Genomic DNA, 20,967 nt, shown 5'->3' on the forward strand with positions numbered 1-20,967 from the left:
ATCAACTAATTTACATTTTCAATTAATGTAAGTTATTATAAAATAGTTGCAGATATATTTGTTGTAGGTATTATGTATAATATTTATGTATAATACATGATTGACGTAATAATTACTGACTCCTTAAGTAAAAAAATATTAATTATAATTAATTTACAATAAATCTCTGTATGATGTTACTTAAGCATGCACTATATAAATATAAAATATATAATAAATAAATAAATATATATATATATATGATATATAAATACCTTTGAAGTTAAACCAAATAAAAAAAAGATTAATTCCGTGTAAGTTAAGTTCCCAAATTTTTAGTACAATATCTATAACAATAATTTGTCAGCGGACGAGACATGGGAGTCGAAAATAAATCATATTTCAATCTCAGGTAGTTTCCCGTATTATTTTGGGTACCCATCTTAAATATTTTTCATTGTATTACTGTCTAGTTAGATTATAACTTAATTTTTTCAAACTTTTATTATATTTTTCATGTGCTTATCGTAACGGCTAATTAGGAAAATAGGAATACTATAAGTTTTCATAAAGCACAACAGATTATAATACGTAATTTATAACATCATAGTTTTGGATATTTGTATAAACATTTTAATACCTATAATAAATTATAATATTTAACCAATATTGAATTAGTTGCATAATAAAAGTAATTAAAATAAGTAGGTACGCTTAAAAAAATCATAAAATTAAAAAAAAAAACATTATTACCAGCAATAAATCATTCAAGTACCTACTCTCGTCAAATGGATTATAGATATCAGAAAATAATGGTGATTGAAGATATTCACATTTTTTTTTACTATTATTTAAATGCTAAAATACCCCGTTTTAACACAATATTTATAATTGTAATGAACAAAATCAATATATTAGTTCGGTGATAATTGTAACTTTTTTAATATTTATCATTTATCAAAATCGATGTAGTTATTCAACCGAGTCAGGAGGGTAATTAAGGGGGGATATCTCCCCTAGAGTCTACATAATATGTATAATTATTTAATAATTTATGGCTTGTAGGATTATGTGTTATGTATGTACTTTATATTATATTACAAACAAAATTAAATTAATATTTTAATAATCATTGTTTAATTTAAAAGTAAAATTTAATTTGAATATATTCAATATTTATATTTTGAAGAATTTATTATAATATAGTAAAGGTACTAAATTATGTAGAATTTTAAAGCAACATTTATTAATACTTTTTAAATTTAATTTTATGTACCTATATATTAGTTAAAGGATTTTTGATGCAATAGTACTTCCAGGTACCCAAATTATTAAATAATTATACATATTATATAGACTCTAGGGGGATATCCCCCTCATCCCCTCCTATTACCCTCCTGACTCGGTTGAATAACTACATCGATTTTGATAAATGACAAATATTAAAAAAGTTACAATTATCACATAAAATGTCTATCCCCCCCTTTAAAACAAATTCCTAATCACGCCACTGGACCGAGTCGTGTTTAATAATGCATAAACTACTATTACGCTATGTCCCAGCAATAAGTATTTGTAGATTTTCTATAGATTTTTCTATCTTTTCGAATATAGTATTGAAACCCAAATGACCAATAATTATTAACTGTCAAAGATTTGATACTTACAATAGCTTAAAATCATAACCGTGTATCTGTAATTAAAATATTTAAAACAGAAAATCGCGATCATTTCATCCAGAGACTGTCTGTAGTGTATTTGTTATATGAGAACACCGTACCTAGCAAAATCGTATTATTTAAAGTAACCAAGTTGTGTTTCCGATGAGAAACCTGCATACATTTGACTTAAATGATACATTATTCAGATACCTATAAACGATCATTTTCATGAAAAACAAAGAAAAACTAAGAATATAAAATAATAAAAAAAAACAAAAAAAGCAACTAAGGTAAGCAATTTTTGATTTTGATAGTAAAGTAATATTTTTTTATTCTTTGAAATTAGATATAATTAAAAATATCTCTACGATATAAAGCGAGTATATATATAAGTTTAAAATAAGAGTATTTATGATATTGAAAATATAATTTATAAATTCGTTCATAGTGTATTATTATGTTAATTATTATCATAACTATTTCGATTTGAATAACTACTGTATCAAATGTAATCAAATTTGCAATACTATTAATTTTTAAGATAAAATGGATCCAAAACAAACAAAAAAAAAAATCATTAATTGGGGGGTACATTTTTAAATATTGTATATTATATATGTATAGTATCGCATATAATATTTAAATTAACATTATAATAATTTTTAATGATACATAATATGATACTCGTACAATTTAAAAAATAAAATACAATGATTACTCATATAAGCTAAAAATTTATAAAAATCGATTCAGTGAACAGTTGTGAACAGATATAGCCTAGATGTGTTTTTTAATATAATATCCAGTATATAAAAATGAATGTAAATTATATTATTTAATTACACTGAATTTACAACAAACATAATTTCAGTAATTTATTTTCAGTACAAGTAATCTTTAATTGTTTTCACATTTTATTTAACCTTTTTTTTGGTTCATAATTATGTGACCATGATGAAAAAAAAGTTATAAAAAAATAACCTATTTAAAAACCATCCATAGATTTTCTTATTAGTTTGTTTGTAATGGCCACCCAATATTTCACTATTCACTATTCACTATTCACCCTAATTTATCAAAAAAATATTGAAAATTATAGTATTTAGCACATTAATTAGCGCGTAAAAACACTTCTTGGGCTATAGATATAAATATCGTTTATTCTGTTTTCAAAATGTTTGTTTCTTCAAATTATTTTTTATATATTATCTAAAATGTAAAAATAGACATTCTAGTTGTATTTTTTGCAAAACGCTCATTTGAATTGAGGCGTCAAACCATTTTTGCACTTATCGCGAATTTTTCACGATAAAATCATCAACTAAAAATGAACTGGTATGACACATCGATTTATATAATAATACTACAAGATAAAATGTAGTGATAGTTTATTTTCTATTAAATTAAATGTATAATTAACACAGTTTTTTACATTATTGGCTAATAAAAATGATGAAATAATGACAAAATTAAGGTTTACAGAGTTTTAAATGATCGAATTTATCGCCAAACAATTTAGTTATGTCCTTTAATAATAAAATATGATAATATCGCATAAGTTATAGACGAAAGAAATTTAAATTTACTATTTATATTATTAAACTAAGATTCCAATTTTTAGATGTTACAGTAACATAATTATGATTATTTTACAATGTAAAATTTTTTTTTAATTATTCATATATGTTAAATGATAACAAACAACTATCAGCACTGTTTATGTTTTAATGTCCTCATACAACGATGTATTCAATCACTTTTTATTTTTAGTCGGTGACTTGAATATCAATAACGCGCAACAACGATGTGATTCCTCGATTCATATGCGCATTTTGCAAATAATACAACTAGAGTGTTCATTTTTACATATAAGTTAATATTCTAATAATAATCTGAATAAACCACGATTTTGAAGATAGAAAAAAAAATTGAAAAAAAACTTCATTGGACTATCACCATGAGTATACATATACTAGTGACATCAATAATTTTATAACACTTTGTGCAACTAAAAAAAAAAAAAATTATAAATTTACTTATTCTATTTCCTAATTTTTTTCGATATTATTATTCTTTAAACTACTTATGAATATGTCTTCTACTCTTCCTTCCATACACTTTTCTAGATCTTGATCTATTAATTTCATTAAACATACGAGTATAGTATTATTCTTTTTATTAACGATATGAATTAATTATCCTATTAAATAATTTAAATCATATCAATTACCCTTGTTTTGTTTTCATTTATGTTATTTTGTCCGTTAGAGTATTAGAATCATCTAAAAAACAATAGCTATTAATAATTTTTAATTTTTATGTGACTTATGATTAAAAAAACAAAAATTTAAACGATTTAAGAGAATGAAAGAATTTTCAATGTGTAAATACTTAAAGCAATTCACAATAAAATTATATAGGTAAATATTCCTCACTCGAAAATTAACAGATTTTATTTTTGTACCATCAAAAAATATTGACATTTAATTTAACGTTAGATTAAGCTAAACTATCTTTAAATTATTAAAAAATATTATCTAAATAATAACGTAAGCTGGTTTTTAATCTTGCGTAAAATTCAAATATTTACAATGCTTATTTTTAATCAACGAACCATCTATTTATATAATGTGAATTTTCCTATAACTTCATTGTGATTTTATATTTTTTATAAACTACAGTTTACTAAAGAAAAAAGAAACCATAAATTATCAAATACGTGTATTGTAATATTATACTCATTTACGCGTTACTTCATGCATTTTTTTGATTAAATATTATTATACATATCAATTTTATAGCATTTGATTTTTATTAATTAAAAAAAATAATTTATTCTTATAGGATACAGATGAATAAATAGCAAAGTGAGATATAAATTTGTTTTATATACCAAGGACTCCAAAAATTAAATTTTAATTTGCTATTTTTTTGCATATTTAAACTATTTTAGATTTTCAATACTATTTTTAAAGTGTGAGTGATGTTTTTGGTAATAAACAAAATAATATATTGTTTTTTGAATTTTCCATAAATATTATTTATTTTGAATGAAAAACAGTATTAGTTTATGTATGATAAGAAAAATTCCCACGTTTTTGTTTTTTGTCACAATTAATTTTTTTTTTTTAATTGTTATCGGGAGGTCATTTTAGTTTTTTCTTTATAAATGTATTCAATCATAATATTGTATTATAGATATTAATTGAAATGATACAATAAACTGTCAGTAAAAGATAATAAATTCAATTCAATTTTAACTAATATTTCTTTTTCCTTTGCTATTTTACATGGTTTTAAGGCATACTCATATTTTAAGGATTTTTGGTCATGTTATATTGTATATTTCAATACTTTTTAATGCTATAAAATCTGAACCATGATTATCATTATACTATAATGGTAATTTTTCGAATATAAAATCATTAATTGTTCCGTTAAATTACATAATATAGGTATTTCATATTTTCTGTAAAATAAATACAAATATTTAGTACAAGTACTGGTATTCAATGTTTTTTATTTTTGTATACTCTTGGCCAGATATAAATTTTATATTATATAATATATCACATATTAAGTGATCATACATTTTATTTCATTCGTTGTTAGTTTTTTTCTTATTCAGTAAAGTTTGCCTTCAATGATAAACTCAGAATTATTATTATTCTATAGAGTACAAGGTAAATACCAGCAAAAAAATATGTGTTATAATAATACATAACATGGATACATTGAAATATTTATGTTATATTATATTAAATTAATTTCTTAAACATTTCAATAAAATATTAAAAGCAATAGTTTTACGGCAAAAATTCGTCTAAAAATGGAGACCAGCAACCTGTTTTTTTGCTTAATAATTAACTGCCAATAGTATATTACTTGTATTATGATTTCATTATTTGTGTTAAAGACATTTAATTTACCGAGATCAAACACAGTTTTATAGAACACTTTATTTTTTAATAATTTTTTTCTATATTTTAATTTATTTATTATTTTGTTCATTTACTGCGATGAGGAAACTGAAAGAGAAGGTGAAAAGCAAAAAAAAAAAAAAAAATTGTGCCTAATGTAAAAAGGCTGGTGGTCGTGGTCAGCTGGAACGTTATTGTAACATAAGTGGCACAAAATCGACCCTTCCGGTTCATTGAACGAACATAATATATACATCCGGTACAACAATATACTTTGGGATGGTATAAGAAAAACGTTTTTCTCGATAATTCTCAAACACGTAACTGTATGCGCACATATGTCTTTGAACATTTTTCATTTATATAAATTAAATCATCCCCAGACATTTTATCGAATCACTGTAATGTTTTATTATTATTGAGTGTGTTGATGTATGCTTAACGAGTATGCGAAGTGTTATAACGATAAAAATAAAATTATCTAACAGTATTAACATTATATACGCTTGCATACGATCAAATAATCAAATACGATCGATCATTGAATAAATTGACATTGGTAGATACTATAAATGCTTAAATGCTACAAATTTAATTCAGTATATTCCGGGTAAAATTTTAAATATAAGTATTGTTCAAAAATTAATTTTTCACAATTATAGTTTTCTCAAGTTAACATTTTAAAAACTATACATCAACAATTCGAATCTGCAGTTAAATAACTCCCTACTTAGATAGCTATAAATAATTAGTAATTTCAGGTGGCAAAGAATATATCATTGATCGCTTCTGCTATTATAGCGTTATGTTTTAACGTTTAAGATGTATACCGGTATGCGAGAGTTTTACCAAGTGTGTTCATAGAACAAAATATATTAATATACGGACTATGTGTTTATAGAATTGGATTTTAAATTCGGTCAAGATTTTGTTGGTATCCATATTTAGCAATAGTATAATTCATAAATTATAAACGATAATCTACAATTTTAAAAAAATTGAAACTTAGATTTAAATATTTAATAGTTTAATGATAAATAATACTACAAAAGTTGTACAGATACCGATATTTAATATCTATATTATTACTTTTTAATGAAAATATAAAACATATACCTGATAAAATATTATATAAATGTATAAAAAATGTATAATCAATATAATATTAATTATACATTTTTTTCAAACAGCTTAATGTGTTAATTATTTTGAAAATAAAAACACATCATTTTTGACACTTTTGAAACGCAATTATTCTAAGAATATAATTTTACTATGCCATTAAATGGTGATGGAAAAAACGCCAACATGGTTGTGAGCTCTGCATAAATTGTACATTATTATCAATGAAGTTCTATATTGTTATCATAATAGAATGCATTTGTTCGATATTATTATAAAACTATTTATAAGAGGTTGCGACTACCAAACACGCGGCAAGTAAGATTTCACTGGTTTGACGAACAATATTCTCTTATTGAAGTTGGTAAACTAATGTTTATTATCCATATCTGTGATACCAAGGGACGATACATACTAAATCAGTGGTTTCCAATTGGTGGTCTGCAAACCCCCAGAAGTCTGCATATTGATTTTAGGGGATCTATGATTGTGTAGTTCTATAATGGTTTTTTTTTATTTTATTTTAGCGAAATAATTATTTTTGTAGTAGTTTGAAATTCTGGGTGTTTTTGGACTGTTGAATCTCGATTATCACAAACGTAAAATTAAAATAAATCGTACATTTTTTTTCATTTTTGTAATTAAATAAAATTGAAAAATAAATATTTAGAAAAAAGGTATCAATTTAAGTTATAGCTAGGGGTCCGTGGCTTCAGAATAATTGGGAACCACTAAACTAAGTCATTGTTGTGTAAAGTTTAATAACTTTGATTACTTATCAATGCCGTTATTATTCAATGTTGATATGTTCACCTCTTAAAGTATATTCTATGTCAAAATTATATAATTATTTCTGTTCAAACTTAAACGCATAATTTTAGTGAGCTAATTACAAAATGTTAAGCTACAATTTTAATTAGAGACTTATTTTTTTTATTTTCTAAAATGCATAATAATTATTTATTTAATAATATTGGCAGTAAAATTATACAATATCAATTATTATGTAATACACTACTATGAACAATTTTTATCTTTAGATAGTTTTTTGTAATACTTGTTAATTGTTAATCATTATTTATTTTAATGTAATTATTTTTCTAAAAACGCATAATGTTTGTGATATATAACTCTTTAAAAACACATATTTTGGTATGAAAAAAATGATGCGCAAAAACAAAACCATTTTCTGTCTCAAAATACACCAATTATTGTAATAATTTAAAATATATCTAAGCACGTTCAAACTAAAATTGGCAACTAATATCAAGATGAATTATAAACGAGTAACGAGAAAAGTTTTCAAAATAATTTATAATTTCTTATCTGTGCTGTTTGACATTGATTAGTGATTACAAACAATGATGTACACCCATAGAATAAAATGCAAAATGTATAATACATTATTTATTGAAATTTCCGGGTGGTTTGAAATAACAAATAAATAGAGATACGAAATCTGCAAATTTGCAACGTAAATGTATTTTTATTTTTATTTTAAGAATATGTGTATATGACCAAAAAGCATATCAACTGATAACTGATAAATATATAATTTAAATTCTACAAAATAATCTATTACTATAATAAATTATATTTATTCAACTAAATGGATTTCCACTGCACATATTTGTGAAACTACATACCTTGTAGTTTAATGAAATTGTATAAAATATTATATATTATTTCCAAAATCATTCAACCGTTTCATCAAACTCAGTCAACAACTTGTGTATATTTATAATTTATAATACTCAGTATAAAGTAAATATCCGTTTAGAATAAAAGTATGGCAATATTTTAGTTATGATAAAATAACTAAATAATTCATGCTCAAGATATCGATGAGATTCCTATAACATTTTTTACTAATGGTATATCAAATACTCAAATACGTGGCAAAAAAAATTCCATTCATCGCTGGAACAGGAATAAACCTATATTTTATACAATATTTACGTATACCTACGTGATAAATAATTACTTGTATAGACTACATTTTTTTCAACCGATTATCAAATGAATAAAAATTGAAGTTAATTACCAGGACTCGGAAGTTGTAATGTTACTTTTTAGCTCTTAAATATGCTCTTAAATACTCTAAAATTTGCGCTATTAAATAACACGAAAATTCAAAAAATATGTATTTAACTTGAAAAAAATGTAATTTTACAAATTTTTAAGTTCATTAGACATAGTCTGGACTGATTGAATTATAAACTGCTAACATAAACAATAAATTACTTAAATATATTTGTAAAATTTACTTATTATTAAATTATTTTATTTGTTTACCTTGGAAATTAACCTAGATTATTAAAATGATTAATCATCTAATGAAATAATATAATAAGGGAATAACAATGACGTCACTAACTATTAATACATCAAATTTTCAATGAAAAGATAAAATAATATTTGATGAAGTCTATTTATTTTTAAATTTTAAAATATTTTTAAAAACATAACCAAGTAAATACAATTATTATCAACAAAATTTGATTATTTCCTACATTATGTGAAAATATACCCGGAAATAGCACTATAAACCCTAAATTAGGAATATAGTAATAAAACCCATAAATATGCAAAAAATAGCAAATTAAATTTTGTGTATGATATTTGAGTAGTGAGAAACATATTTTTATCTTACTTTGGATATTCTAGGATGAACCAAGAAAAGTATGCATTTGCTAGAACTTCCGAGCCCTGTTAATTATAATATAAATCACGATTTATTATTATACTTTATTATAATTAACAAAAAAAAAAAAAAGCCTTTTATATTGGAGTAGGTACCTATGTAATTTCTTTTATTATTAAATTTTGATTTTGTTCACTGCATTGATTTGTTAATTAAATCGCTATATTATTATACAGCATACTACAAATACAAATAAATAATGATAAAATGCAATAATAAGAAAGTAAATAATTTATTAAGTTTAAATATATTAAAAGGGTAAATTTGTATATACGATTAATTAGTCATGTTTAATGGTATATAAATGAAAAGCTATTTTAGCCTAAAAAAACACATTAAGGATACGCATTAATTTCAATGAATTGTTTCAAAGCTATAGAAAGACAAAAATGTAATATATTATGTGTATATATTGTATAATTAAGAGCAATATTATTCAAATACAATATTGAAATACATTACATCAAAATAAGTAATCAAATTGGTTGCAGTAAAAATTTAGTGTCCTCTGAGTGTTTATTTATTAGAAGTGCATGGATAAAACAATGCTATATTTCTCTTACTATCGCTTTAAAATAGCAAATTTCCACCCTATATGGCAATCAAATACAAAATATTATATTAAAATATATGCATTTTTAGTGTTATGTTAATAATTAAAAAATAGCAAATGAAATGTCTATATCAGTGATTCCCAAATTGTGAAGTGCGCCTCTCTAGGGAAGCGTAAGCATTTATTAAGTGGGACGCAAGACAAATATTTATATTGTACATTATACTAACTTATATTTATTTTTAGATTGATAATAATTTGCTTTTATTCAAATAATTAAAAAAAAATTAGTTTTATATACTACGGAGGGCACGATTATTGTTTTTGTTTTAGGGATGAGTGAATCAAAAAATTATGGTTTAATATAGATTCTATACTATATTCTGATTCAAATATTTCATTCGGTGTATTAATTGGACATTTTATATTTTAATTAACCCAATAAAATCAATACAAAATGTACTTAAAATGAATTATGATATATATGTATATTTTTTTATTATTATCACTTTAGATAAAATCCACAAAAATGGCACGTGATACACCGGACGAATCTGTTCCACTCGGAATCATCCCGGAAAATACGATAAGGGGATCGGTAATCAGTAGCAGATTTATCGACTCAGCCACCGATGGACTGTCCAATGGCCATATCAACGTATCGAAGCCGTTAAAACTAAGGAATCTCATATCCAAAGGAGAAGTATTCGATTCCTTACATCAGAATTCTACTACGGTAATTGGGTACTCTGCAGTATTATATTTATTTTTAACCATTTAAGGTGTAATACACCGAAGTAATTGCATTTAAGTTGAAAAAAAAATAACCATCCTGATTCTAACAATATTCAATTAAATGACTATGGAGCAAATTAATGTTAAAAAAAAAAAAAAAAGACAAATGATTATCTGACTTATCTCCCGACAGAATTTAACGTTTAAAAGCCAACTTATCTCGAGAGCAGAACGAACCCCATTGTTAAAATCACGTATTTTTACACGATGAAAATCAATATTTGTTATTTGTTACAGTTTTTACAGATTATTGATTTCATTTTTTTTTTTAAAAAAATTGCATGATATAATAATCTCGATGGCAGTTTAAAATATTTATTTAAAAGTTTAATAATCAATATATAAAAATGGTATAAAATATAATTCAGAATTTACATTTTTCTGTTAAAATGTTATCATTAAAATCAGATACTTGATTTTCAATCTAAGAACAAACTATATTTATATAAGTTATCACCATTTAAAATTATCAACTAATGCATTATGTATTTTCTGAAACTATTAAGGTTTTAATTTCGAACTAAATGTGAGCCATATAATTATTAGGTATATAAAACCATTTAAAAATAAATCAAAATACAAATTATTTAATCTTATTTCTAAGAAATTCGTATGTAAAATTTGGAAAATTCGTAGTTTAAAATTGTGTTAATGTAAAAGAGAGTACCTAGTAGAATGCAGGATTTTTAATAGCGTACTAATTCGTATAATTCGTACTACAAAAAAGAGGTTATACTTGGAACGCAATCGAAAAACTAGTAGTGTAACTCACTTCACTCTTATAGTTCACTGCCATTATAATTTTTTGAACTGTTTAAGTATCCATTAAAATAAAATTTAAAAAAGTGTTTTTTTTCTTCTTTCCCTCCCCCTCTTAGAACATAATTGAATTAATTGAATAATGAAACTTCAAGTATTATTATTTTAGATCACAAATTATATTAAAAAAATTCCAACCAATTCTAGTATTCAATACATTGTCGTGGTTAATGGACTGCATAGTGGATCCCTCTATAATATCTCAAACTTAATAGATAAAAAAAAAATTGAATTTGAAGATAGATTATTATTGATAAGTCACATACCAGATGTCTATAATAAACTGATAAAAATTATACAAATTTTAATTTTTTTTAAAGTCTCACTGACAAGTACAATGTAATATGAATTAAAATTAAAATTACTTACATCTACTTTATTTATAAACAAATTGTAAATCACTTCATTTGTTTTATACTAGGTTGTTTTTCGTAATTTCCTTTAAAACTTCTGGAAAATCTAAAAATTAATGCATTTTAATAAGCAACTGTATCCCAATTGAAAACAGGCTAGACAAAACTTTTTTCGCATTTCTACAAAAAACGCATTCACATACATTCTATACACATACACATGTATTTAACGAAAATATAAATGATTAAGCGCAAAGTAAAATCAATAGCTTTACCACATTATTCTTCATAGTTGAAAATAAATAGTAAACATCCTCGTATTCGATCTGAGTTCTACGATTCTATGGTATAGTATAATATTTTATTTTATAAATTATTTACTATCGAAAGTTATATAACATTAAACAATAAACTCTGATTATTATAGCATAATACTGTATATTTTTGAATAATTTTCATCGTTCGTTGTCAAACACATAATTGACATAAATTCTTTATGAAAACATGCATTATATATATACTTGTATATAATTTAAAACTATTATTTAGTTTTTCTATTTTCATAAAATTTAACATTAACTACTAAGGTAGTAAAGAATTTTTAAAACAAGTTTTGTGCATAAATTATTATACATTAAATTACACGAATAATATAAAATAAAACTTTTTGTTGTTATAATAAAAAATAAAAATCTTAATTTATAACTAAGTTATATAACAAATGAAAACCTTTAATAACCGCAAAGTTCAAGTTACTTGTTCATTGTAATTTTGTACCATCTAAAATGACCGTTGAAAATAATAGTATGTAAAACTCGTATCCAATATTATTTTAAATATTTTATATCCTAATAGCTAAAACAGAGTTTATTTTATTTTAACTAAGTTTATATTATTTATAGTTAAATAAGTTCGACCTAAAAATTTATATGATTCAATATAAAAAAAAATCAAAAAATTCAAACGTTTATTATTTTTCACATGTAATGAATAGGTATTATTATAATATATTATAATATTATTATAAATATTTTATGAGAAGATTTTATAGAAGTTCGTATGAGCATTGAGTACACCATAAATTACCAATCACTTAAACTTCCAAAATAAGATCATATATCATACGTTTTTTTTTTTATATTAATTTAAAAAAAAAATAATAATAAATGAAAGTTCAATGGTACATAAACTTATCATCTAAAAGATTTCAAATTCAACATATCAAGAAATAAAAACCCTTCGATTTTTTCTGTCACTTTCATATTGATTAACGAGTTTTTTTTTGATTTTACGCTAATAAAAAATCCAATCCAAAATCAGTTATATTGTCACTTAAGTTTGAACAAGACTATCTCCATCATTAGAATAATATAAAAACTTTTTATTTAAATCAAACTTCAATTTTCTATTATGTTATAATAGGATATTATGAAACTTATTTTCTTATTAAATTTATCGTACTGTAAATCTTTAACATTATTTTGAATTTCAATGCCTCAATGCCTCAATTAATGATTTAAAAGAATTAATGAGTATAAAATAGTTGTTTTTAAATCTGGTCTTAATTATAACTATTATTTTAAATTTTTAATATATTAACTTATAATACTTACTTATATAACATTATGGTTTATTAGTAATAAGCTCTAAAACTATAACCTTAAATTAGGATGCTTGAAAAATATTTTTTAAATTAATTATTATATAATTATAGATATAAAACATTTAAGACTTATTTTAAGTATTATAATTGAACAATATTCAACTTAAACTTATATATTTAAATAATAATATAGATATAAACGTATATTTTGAAACAAAATCATTAATTTTCCAAAATTGCTTAAGATTATAAACATAAGGATTAATAGTTTCGTTAAAAAATCAATAAAAATAATTAATGAAAATTCTTAATTTTTCCATTTTTTTTTTTTTTTTTTTTATATGAAACAAGATTGGAACAAGATTATAATTTTATTGTATGAGGTATTAAATAAATAACTATCAATTCAAATTTAAGTCAACTTATGTCAAAAAAAAGACTAAAAATCTACTATTTGAGTATAATAAAAATGTGTTGTTAATTTGCATTATTTCATTAAGAATTTTATTAATTTGATGTACATTGACTTGAAGCATTTTTAACCAAATCATTTTCTAAATATCAGATTATATAATTGCAACAGTAAAAGTATTAAATTAGTACTTCAATGTAATCACATCGATCTGGTCTTAAAGTTTTTAGCATTTATTATCTAGAATTATTATTATTATTGATATTATTCAAATTATACACACAATACTATAAACATATTTGATATGTAATTTTTGTTTGCATAACATTTTTTTTTTTTTTTTAAAAAAAGAACATGTGAAAATATTCTTCACTTTCTATATAATATACTTTCAGATAAATATTTTGAATATTTATCATCAATCAATATTTCTTAACTTAGTCAATTAAATTTTTTCTTTTCAAAAAAAAAAGAAGACTTAAATGAAAAGAATAATTTGTATTGAGTAGAAAGGCATTAAAAAAAAAAAAAAAAAAAAAAATGGTTATGTCAAAGGTTTGGACACTTAAAAAAGCGATTTAAAAAATCGTATTTTTTCATCCATATTTTAATAAAGTCTGGTGGATAGATCATTTGAATGTATTACTTGACTAGCTGTTAAATTTGTACTTTTGTCATTTTTACTTAAATTTAAAATTAAAGATTATAAAAAAATTGTCAGGCTTTATTAAAGGTCCTACAGTATTATACAAGTAGAATATTAATTTTATACTTCACTCAAAGAAAACTATATTCTAATTTTTTTTAGAAAATTTTACGAATAGACATATTAATACGCGTAGATACATTGAATAATAAAACTTAACGCAATTCGTACTCCGATCATATTAGTGAAATTGGCAAAGGTTGTATGTAAGTTCGTCCTACCGGGGTGGTGCCCCGTTAAAATTTTTTAAATTTTTAAAAAATGTTTGTATACATTTTAGTTAAATTAATTTAATTTTTATAAGTATAATAGAAAATTTATAAACCTATTTAGTGATACATAATCAACATTTTAACCAAATTCAAAGCAATTATAATGTAAATCAAGTGAAATTAGTGCAATTTTTTCGGGGCAGAAAGCAGTCTTTGTAAAATGTAATTGTTCAAACGGCCTCTGGAAATTAGAATTACATTTTTATTTTAAATCTAAATTTTAATAAACTTAAACAATCCACCGATTACGTTATTTGTAACCACCAAATTTTTAATTCTTTATTATTAATCTTGATTAAATGCTCACTATGATTTCTATTGATAATTTTAATATAATTTTTCGCAAATGAATTATAATATTATAATTAAATATAATTATAAATATAAATATAATTAAAAAATTGGTGCTTAAATTGATTGGGTATTTGCAATAAAACACCATAAAATACGGTTTAACCAGAGTTTTTCAAAAGAAAAACTCATCATACTTTCATTATTTTTCAAGATTTATTGTGATAAAGGTATATTTAAATTTAATTTAATCTAGAAAAAAATTACAAATACCATAACTCACTAATTACTTTCAAATATTGATCTACAATACGTAATGTTTATATTTACTATAACGTCTCCTACAAGCCCAACTGTTTTCACTAGAATTTTAGAATTTTCAAGCAAGAAAAATATATAATTACATATATAATATATTAAACCAGTACCGATTTCTGAGCATAAATGACATTCTATTCAAATCTGCTGTATTACTTATCCCGATCTTAGAGGCACAATGTGTCTAATATTTAAATATTTAAAATCCAAACATTAAAATGTTTAACATTCATTAGCTTCAGATTGTTAACAGTTGGAAAAGAGTGATAAACTAAATATTTCGTATAACTTCACATTGTTCAATCTCCAAACACAACACCATAACTTATTTAAATTAAAACAGTCACAAAAACAAAATCAAACTATACATTTAATTTTAAATTAATAAATGATAAAAAATTGTATGAAATGTATACTATCAAAATGTTTTTTTTTTTTTTTTTAGAAATATTTATTAAATAATATATTATATATATATATGGAAACATCGATAAGTCTTACAAATTCAGAAGTAAATAATTCATAAGTGAGAATCGTCTTTTTATAATTTCTTTTCTTTCACTACTAGTATAAAAAGTGAAGAAGCACTTACAAAGTTCTTAAAAATAAACACAAAAGAATTGGCTAACGTTAATAAATAGTAATAATGCACAATTTTATTTCAAATGTTTGTCCATAACGGATTTTAAACATTATTTTATGAAAAAAATGTTAGAAATATATATTTGACTAGCCAATCCATCGTGTATACGTAAAAATAATATACTTTTTGAATTTTTGAATTTTTTTAATAAATTTATACGAATACATACATAAAATATACATAAAAAATATACATATCAAATACATAAATATTAAAAAAAAAACAAATAATTTACACATAATTATTTATAATGAATTTCGCAAAAAATTTATAAATATTCAACAAGTATAATTCTTTTTGATCTTTCAAAAATATAATTAAATAATAAACCAATACACATTCAAGACATTTATGCATCAAATTTAATTTTTAGGCAAGTATTGAATGGATCAAATTAAATAAAAAATTGTCGAATTCGAATAAAAAACGAAATGTCTGAAAAATATTTCAAAATAATAAAAATTCATTTGTTTTGGAATTTTACTTTTAACTATCAAATTCAATAATCTTATTCCAGATGGTTTGAAACTAAATTTATTTTTAATAAGAAACTACAAACATTGACAGGCGTAATACATATATTTTATTATATCAGATAAATTAAAAAATAATAAAAACTATCTTGAACTTAACAAAACTAAAATATAAAAAAAAAAAATTTGATGTAAAAACAAATAAATTGGTTGATTGTTTTTGTCAGTCGTAATGAAAATACATTTGTCCACTAAGTGGCCTTTTTCCCTTGATCATCTAAAACCAGTCTAGTTTATGGGTTTTTTAATTATTCCATTATATTATTTGTGTAATAATTTTTTTTTTAACAATTTAACCAAAATCTGAACGCAACTTAAAATTAAATTTATATATTATAAAAATTAACAACAAAAAAATATATATTATAATCAACAACAACTAAACCGGCTTTGAAAACAGATCCACTTTAAACCTAAAAAATCTTTAGAAGATGAATCTTTTAATATTATTAAAACATAAATTTAATAATATATGGTCTTGATTTTCTAATTCAAGTAATTTGAATATTTTTTAATATATGACTTATAGATAACGCGATAAAAATTTAAACTACGTCAAAATACCTAAACAATTTTATTTTAAAATAATATAAACAGTAGGCTATGATTAAAATACAGATGTAACTAGAATGATTGTAAGGGATCAAACATTAATTCGAACTATAAATAATCAGGAATTAAAAATCAATGATGTAAAATATATAAAATGTGGCTTCAAAGATATAATTGCACCGTTTTGTAACTACACAAAGATTAATAAGCTTACAAACATTAAATGTATAATTTGGTTACATCGTATCTAATAAAGATTAAAAATAAATATTCGAATGGAATCTTAAATTATCTGCATTATCATTGATCAAAATATTTCATATACATTTATGTATTTTTTTCAATATTAATGTATACGTATAACCAGTACCGTGCCTAGTATAATTCATTCCAAAAATCATTTTTAGCGCCCTCATCCCTCTACAAAATATTTTTGAACCTATAATTATAGCTAAGCTTAAACTATAAGGAGAGTACTTAAGAATATGGGGTTTTATGTAACTACTTATTTTGTATTTATTAAATCAATAAAAGAAATAATCAACGACTAAAGAACAATGTAAGTAATATAACTCAAACTGATTCTTCGACGCCATATTCTCTCACTCGGGTATACCTACTTGAACAAGTTACCCGCGAATTTCGTTTCTAGGTTTAAATCTATAGTTCCCGTTATACCAAACAAAGTATGGTTCAACGATCTCACTTATTCCAGATCCCTCGTAATCAAATTTAACCGATTACGCACAGGCCATCATCTTTTACCATGTTGCTTGCAAATTAAATCTTAATGATTCCTTACCTGTGATGAAATTATCGGGAGTATTGGTGTACAATTCACAGAGACCCCCAGTTTTGGGGAGCCTCATGATCTCTTCTGATATTACCTTTGTCCCATACAATATTTCTACTCCAATCTGTAATATACACGTATTATGTTGTCTATTTTAATATAATAACAATAAATAATATGTCTGGACATTTTCATATGAGCCCCTTATCGTTAAGTTCCGCCACTGTTCCCTTCTCTGCACACTCCATTCAAAAAAAAAAAAAATCTATATTCTATCTTATATTCTCCTTGACTGCTCTTCCTTTCCTACCAAACGCAATATCCTAATTAGTCTTTCAATAACCCATTAAATACTTCCAGCATTCTAAATTTTAAAATCTGCTCTCATTCTAAGTATTTCCTTCATTTATGAGGCTGATTTCTGTATACAATCTTTTATTATTTTAATAATTTTATAAAGCGTATATTATTGTTAATTTGTCATCTCGTCGATTTTGGGGCAAAATAAATACCAATAATAAAAATAAATTAGCAACACCGCCGATCAAGACAATATTAATGATGTCGACTACGCGCGATACTATGGCATTAAACGTGTTAAATATTTTTAATTAAATAATATGGTTAACTTTTAGTAATTTTACTTAGATTATAAAAAAACTTTTGGCACCCCAGTGTTAATGGTGCCCGGTGCACACGCACTTCTCGCACCCCCCTAGGCATGGCCCTGCGTAAAACAACTGTTTATTTTATAAAAAAAAATACATAAATAACACATCGAATAATCAAAGAAAATTTTTAAAATATGACGGGTTATTCTTAAAGTTATTTTAATTATTTTTAAGAACTCACGGTGATATCAGTAGTCATTTCCGGACGGATAATTACGAGTCATATAAACGCGTACTTTATCCAAATTAATTTTCAAAGTTCTAAACTTAATCGAATGTTTTATCATTTTCAAATATATATCAGTACTAATAGTCAGTAGTTATAATATATACTGGATGTAATGTAAATTAATTTGAATGTATTAAACTAATTACAAGTAAAAATTACATTAGCTATAGGAGAAAATTAGTTATTTGATCATTTATGTACAGTGACATATCTCATATAATATGCATTTTGAGCAAACATTCGAATTTTCATCACTTTAATATTTCTATTGTTTACCCTATAGGGGTGGAAAAAATAAGAAAAACAAGTGTTACACTACTTTTGTCACCAAATGAGATCTTAGTTTATTATTTTTATTATTGTTGACAAGAATTAACGTGGTTTAGATACATTTACATGTTTAAATTTATTATAAGTAATAACCAAGGCTCGGAAGTTGATGACCTTAAAAACATGAAAAAATGATCTAAAAAAAAAAATGCAAATATGACATAAAAATGATAACAAATCCTTAAAAATATTACAAATATTAGTTTTAAATTAATAAAAATACATTTTTCTAAATATTTTACTCTATTTTACTATAAAATTCTATATAAATTTATTAAAACTTACAAATTACTCAAAATATGAAATAAAAAAATTACAAATATTTGTTTTATAAATTAATCAAAGCTTACATGTTACTCAAATATCAAAATCATTACATTTTACAATAATTATAGAATGCAATGATTTTTTTACTAATTATTAGTACAGCACGTCCAATTACGTATTTGATATTATCAAAAGTAAATGAACGACAATTATCTATTTATAAATATTTATATTTGAAAAAATTTCTCACCACGACCACTGAAGTGGTTTGGAGACGTAGACGAGCACTAACCGACGTTTTAATTTTCGCCATTTCGAAAATATTATGAAAAAAATAATAAAATTTAAATAAATATATATTATTCACTATAACACAATGATGCGACGACTGTAATCGACGAGATAAAATCAGATACTAATCATTCAAATATCACTAATATTCATTAGGAAAAAAATAATAAAATTTAGGTATAAGATACACTATATAATATTTTATATATATATTCACTACAACAGGACAACGACAAATATAATCCACAAGATAAAATCGGACAAGTCTTAAGTTATCGGCATAGTGATTGAAAAAAACGATAAAAAGTGAACTAGTGTAAAATCAGTAAGAATTACTAAAAATGTAGGAATATGACCTAAAAATGTCAAAAAATGACTTAAAAAGTAATAAACACAAAAAATACAAAAAAAAAAAATGCAAAATAAAAATTAGTTATTCGGATTCAAATTTGTGGCCAGGAGAGCATCGTCAAAAAAATTCCAAAAAAAATACAAAATGCATCAATTTCCAAGCCCTAGTAATTACATTAACCATAAAGAACATAACACTAACATTTAAGAATGTAACTAGATAATAACGTAAAACTTTTCATGAAAACTTATTTATTTAGAAGAAATAAAAAAAATTCTCTTCGGTATGAAAATTAAAACGGAAATGTAACCATTACTACGTTTGAAAAATACACATTACTTTCGTTATACATAACTTGCAGACTAATGGTACTCTATATAAAACACTATATAATATCAGAACTTACATTTTAAAATACATTTTCAAAAAAAAAAAAAAAAGTGTACACATTATTGTGCTTATTACGCATTATTTTAATCAAAAACGAAATAAGAAAACTACTATGCTTTTTAATACTTGTGAAACATGATAATATAGTCCACTAAATCTGGACACTGTTACGGTATTGGTTATCCTCGTTGTATAACATGTACCTGTAATGCCTACTGTTGCACCATGGCTGAAAATTTAATTTTTGTACAACATTCACTTTACTCTCAGGGTGTAATACAATCCAATGTATGTATATAATTTTAATGTTTAACATTTTACTATAAAACACATTACGTTTCTTATTATTTTTCTGTGAAAAAAGGATGGGTGTAATAGCGCTACTTGAAAATACAGTTACTAAATGAA

At 23.2% G+C, this 20,967-nt stretch overlaps 1 protein-coding gene across 1 annotated transcript in view; it reads left to right on the forward strand.

Moving 5' to 3' along the window:
- LOC112693222 (nitric oxide synthase, salivary gland) overlaps positions 1-20,967 on the forward strand; it is a 95,005-nt gene that overhangs the window by 6,232 nt on the left and 67,806 nt on the right. Inside the window, exon 2 of the mRNA XM_025568201.1 lies at positions 10,454-10,675. Within this exon, the coding sequence (XP_025423986.1) occupies positions 10,469-10,675 (207 nt within the window). The 5' untranslated portion in view covers positions 10,454-10,468. The remainder of the gene's footprint in view (positions 1-10,453; positions 10,676-20,967) is intronic.

The sequence above is a fragment of the Sipha flava genome, unplaced genomic scaffold, assembly GCF_003268045.1.
Source record: "Sipha flava isolate LNK unplaced genomic scaffold, YSA_version1 117_pilon_pilon, whole genome shotgun sequence".
Lineage (NCBI taxonomy): Eukaryota > Metazoa > Arthropoda > Insecta > Hemiptera > Aphididae > Sipha > Sipha flava.